Source organism: Poromitra crassiceps (genome assembly GCF_964638095.1).
Source record: "Poromitra crassiceps genome assembly, chromosome: 12".
Classification (NCBI taxonomy): domain Eukaryota; kingdom Metazoa; phylum Chordata; class Actinopteri; order Beryciformes; family Melamphaidae; genus Poromitra; species Poromitra crassiceps.
In genome coordinates this window covers 35144041-35149040 of record NC_139632.1, presented here as the reverse complement: position 1 = coordinate 35149040, position 5000 = coordinate 35144041, and the positions used below count along the sequence as shown (strand labels likewise).

Sequence of the window (5000 nt, the reverse complement as noted above, 5' to 3'; positions counted from 1 at the left end):
ATTGGTTCAGATTTTACCCTTAATTTAATGAAATGGTTGTGTCCTCCTGCCAAAAAATAGAAATTTTAACAGTTCTTAAATAACATACGTACCTGTATATGTATGTCTGTCTGCTGTCTGTCTGTCTGCTGTCTGTCTGCTGTCTGTCTGTCTGTCTGTCTGTCTGTCTATCTGTCTGTCTGTCTGCTATCTGTCTGTCTGTCTCTTCAGGTGTCTGGCTAAGGGAAATGGAGACGTGGCTTTCGTCAAACATTCTACCGTCTTCCAAAACACTGATGGTGAGACACAATTCACTCTGCGTGTGTGTGTGTGTGTGTGTGTGTGTGTGTGTGTGTGTGTGTGTGTGTGTGTGTGTGTGTGTGTGTGTGTGTGTGTGTGTGTGTGTGTGTGTGTGTGTGTGTGTGTGTGTGAGAGAGAGAGAGAGATAGAGAGATTACACAGAATTCAATGTACTTGTGGTGGTAGCTAGATTGGGCTGGGGGTGAAGTCTGACCCTCATTTCACTGCTTTGCTTATGTATTACTTATCATTGTACCGTAAATTCCGGACTATAAGCCGCGGCTTTTTTCCCGTTTTTTGGCCCCTGCGGCTTATATAACGGTGCGTCTTATCTATGGATTTTTTCAGAAAAAAAAAAAAAAATACAAATAAAATCTCTCTTTTTTAGCACTCTTTCTAACTATAAATCCACTTCTGTTTTAATTTCCTCTCTTGCCCTCTTTTCACCACACCGCGGACACTGTGTGCACTGTAAAAATAAACAACGGTGGTGTTGTGTTATGTTGTTTTGTTGAAATGTTACGGTAATACGGTAAATGGGAGCTTCCTCAAACAGCCATCCCGACAATCCCCTCTGTGCGTGACCACTTACATATGGTAATTACGGTAAGCAAACGGCCACTCGGCCATCAACTCCCTCCCCCGACTACCAGGAGAAAATCACAAACTTCGGCGAATTCACACAAAGGAAGATCAAGGAATATTCCATCGAACCGGAGCAGATCATAAATATGGATGAAGTGCCTTTGACGTTCGACCTGCCACTCACTCGGACTGTTAACAAGAAGCGCCCTGGAGGATTCTTTCACCAAAAAAAAGCTTTGCTCGTTCTCGACAGCATGAGAACGAGCAGTAGAAGCAACACTCTCACTTACCATGGGGAAGGTACGCAGAAATTCACACGAGGCAGCTTTCAAGTTGAAAGCAGTCAATCTCGCATTAAAAGAGGGAAACAGAGCAGCCGCGCGTAACCTGGGCATCGATGAGTCAATGGTGAGGCGTTGGACGGTGCAGCAGGAGGAACTGTCTCAGCACGGAATATTATAGGAGTGTGAAAACATCCACAATCACCAACGGGTTCCAAAACGCTGGACTGCTGTGGGATGAAGAGAATGACGCCGCCACAGCTGGCGCTGAGGGCCGTCAGAGGCTTCAGAGGCTGTTCGATGCCGACAGTGATGAAGAGGAGTTCGTTGGTTTTGAGTGACAATGAAGGAGAGAGGAGAGTGGTTGACGAAGCCACCCTGAACCTGTTCGTTTCCGACACTGAAGATGAGGACTTTGGTGGTTTCAGTACGCAGGAAGAAGAGGAAGACGAGGATTAGTGACTTGACTTCTCTGGTTACAGGTTTGCTGCACATATAGCCTATTGTTGTGTGATTTTGTCTGGGGATTAGTGACCTGACTTTTGTTTTGTTTTGTTGAAATGTTAATAAATGGGAGCTTCCCCAAACAGCCATCGCTTTCCCGACATTCCTCTCTGTGCACGAACCCTTTCATATGGTAATTAAACATCAAAACACCCGCGGCTTATAGTCCGGTGCGGCTTATAGAAGAAAAAAATAGTCAATTTTGGTGCTGCGGCTTATAGACCGGTGCGTCTTATAGTCCGGAATTTACGGTACTTAACATGAGACAAATAAAACTTCCTGTGGCTTTTATTTTGAAAAAGAAAGTGCAATGCATGCAATGGGAGAATTAAAAAAACTAAAGGAAGTGAACAGCATATTAACATCTCACTCCTTTATTCATACTACTAATCATTATGTAATGTATACCTGAAACAGAAAATACAACAATATATTATTATTATTATTATTATTATTGTTGTTATTATTATTATTGTTTTTATTATTATTATTATTATTATTATTATTATTATTATTATTATTATTATTATTATTACTATTATTATTATTGCAAACCTGCATCGCTTACTTGAACACCTGGATGTGATTGCTATTGTGAGGCATTGGAAAACACACATTAGCCCTTTTTCAGCCTCTCCTCTCAGTTCCATTGAAAGAGCTTTATGATCACATGGTCTCTCTCTCTCTTTCTCTCTCTCTTTCTCTCTCTCTCTCCACAGGTAAGTCGGTTGAGCCATGGGCAGTGGATCTCCTCTCATCTGACTTCCAGCTGCTGTGCTCTCAGGGCAGCAGAGCCGAGGTCACACAGTACCAGCACTGTCACCTGGCCCGCGTCCCCTCCCACGCTGTGATGGTACGACCTGACACCAACATCCACGCTGTCTACGGACTCCTGGACTACGCACAGGTAGGGGGGCTGACGGGCATGGAAGAGGTGTGTGTGTGTGTGTGTGTGTGTGTGTGTGTGTGTGTGTGTGTGTGTGTGTGTGTGTGTGCCAACAAGCTTTCAGTTGAACAATATAATTATAATATATTATAAAATGGCTCTCTCAAATCAAGCAATCTGATTGGTTCACAGCCATTGTATAAATCCAGTAACCCACTCCAATAACCCATGGCCATGGGTTATTGAGTTGCCATGGCAACTCTCTTACTAAAAGGCTTTGGTTACCTCAAATGACAATGTAGAAAAAACAAATGGCGGAGACAGCTGTCAGATCCTTGTGAATCGATCTTCGCTTATAACTTTACTAATACTTTGCAGAAAATTATGTTTTGTACAAGAATAGACGCGGGCTAATGTCTTCTTTGCAAAAAAAAGGCTGTTAACCCCGCATTTAACGCCGCATTTAACCCCGTAATGTTAGTTGGTGTCGGGCTTTGCAGAAAAGCTCTCAGCTTCTCAGCAAGCGCTGAAAATGCAGCGCTGCGCTCGAGCTGCGTGTCAGGCTTTCCAGAAAGCTCTCAGCTTCTCAGCAAGCGCCAGGATTGGCCAATGTCAACTTCAGTCTCCAGAACGATCCAATCAAATCACCCGCACGTTCTTGCGGTCCCGCCTTACAGTAGTGTTTCAACTGACTCTATCAGAATGACATGCCAGTTGGACTTATAGTATTATTATTATTATTATTATATTATCATACTTGGAAACCGTTTTATAAAAGCAATATAGCACTCGAGCAGCGTGTGTTGTGGCATATATCCCGCTGCTCAGCAGTTATCCCACTCGGCCTGCGGCCTCGTGGGATAACAGCTGAGCAGCGGGATATATTTGCCACAACACACTGGCTCTCATGCTATATTGCTTAATTATAAAATGGCTCTCTCAAATCAAGCAATCTGATTGGTTCACAGCCATTGTATAATTCCAGTAACCGAGTTCAATAACCCATGGCCATGGTTATTGGTTGCCATGGCAACTCTCTTACTAAGAGAGTAATAATAAGGCTTACCTCAAATGACAACGTAGAAAAAAAAATGGCGGAGACAGCTGTCAGATCCTTGTGAATCGATCTTTGCTTATAACTTTACTAATACTTCGCAGAAAATGATGTTTTGTACAAGAATAGATGCGGGCTAATGTCTTCTTTGCAAAAGAAAGGCTGTTAACTCCGCATTTAACCCCGCATTTAACCCCGTAACGTTAGTTGGTGTCGGGCAAGCCCTGAGAATGCAACGCTGCGCTCGAGCTGCCTGGGTTTCCAGAAAGCTCTCAGCCAAGCGCCAGGATTGGCCAATGTCAACTTCAGTCTCCAGAACGATCCAATCAAATCACCCGCACGTCTATCTTCTTGCTAGAGGTCCCGCCTTACAGTAGTGTTTCAACTGACTCTCAGAATACCATGCCAGTCGGACTTATAGTGTTATTATTATTATTGTGCTTGCTGACAAGCAAGGCACAATCTTGAAATCCCACATACTTATTATTATTATTATTCTTATATCTGCCAAAAAGTTAGCCGCGTAATAACTCCCTCAATTTTTGCGCCACATAGACATGCCAGACCTCAAAATGACCGCCTCATTGAGGACATGTATGCTATGACTTTGTTAAGGGTTTGTGAAAGCGGTTTGGCCGCAATTCGCCATTAAGCGCCATTTTTTTCCCCATTGACTTGCATGGGGTTTGGAAAAATCTTGCAAAATCTTGCAGTAAATTAGGTGTAATTCAGAAACCATAAGAGCTAGAGCTACGAAACTTGATGGGGAGGTGCACTGAGGGGTCTTTTACTATCCCCGAAAAAATTGCACCAATTGACCATATGGTGGCGCTATAACAGCCCTCCTTACCTTTTGCTCGATAACTTTTGAACCGTAGGGTTTATCATCAAAATTCTTTTTTCCCTGGATTCCTTGGGTCCTCCCGCATCTACTCAACTAGGCCACGCCCATTTGCGTCTGACTAGATTTTCCGCCATTTTGCATTTTGTCCAAAACCGTTTTTTTGCCATTTCTCCTTGAAATTTTGTCCAATCTTCACCAAACCAACGCACACATCATGTGGGGACTGTCCTGCACAACACTGATTTGGAAGTTTTTGAAAAAAACGCACCGTTGCCATATAATCGACTTCCAACTTTCTGTGGGTGGGGCCTATTTCACAAAGATCGTCCGATGCTAACCAAACTTGGTACAGGTGTGGAGGGATGTACTCTGAGCCTATATCAGAAGTATTTTGTCATTTCGCCTTTAGGGGGCGCTATAGCAGCATTCAGTGCCTGTCCCTTCGAAATTGTTTTATTTTGAAGGGCGGCAGGAAGTGCGGATTCATTCTCATTATGGCCAGCCTTCCTTCTTGTATGACACTTGACACTTCTGAGTTGATTTCAGAAGAGATAGTGTCATTTGGCG

At 43.4% G+C, this 5000-nt stretch overlaps 1 protein-coding gene across 1 annotated transcript in view; it reads left to right on the top strand.

Moving 5' to 3' along the window:
* The window catches only part of meltf (melanotransferrin), a gene marked incomplete at both ends in the record, with an annotated part of 21264 nt that overhangs the window by 14011 nt on the left and 2253 nt on the right, over positions 1-5000 (top strand). Inside the window, 2 exons of the mRNA XM_083647364.1 lie at positions 211-278; positions 2369-2556. Coding sequence (XP_083503490.1) covers positions 211-278; positions 2369-2556 — 256 coding nt within the window. The remainder of the gene's footprint in view (positions 1-210; positions 279-2368; positions 2557-5000) is intronic.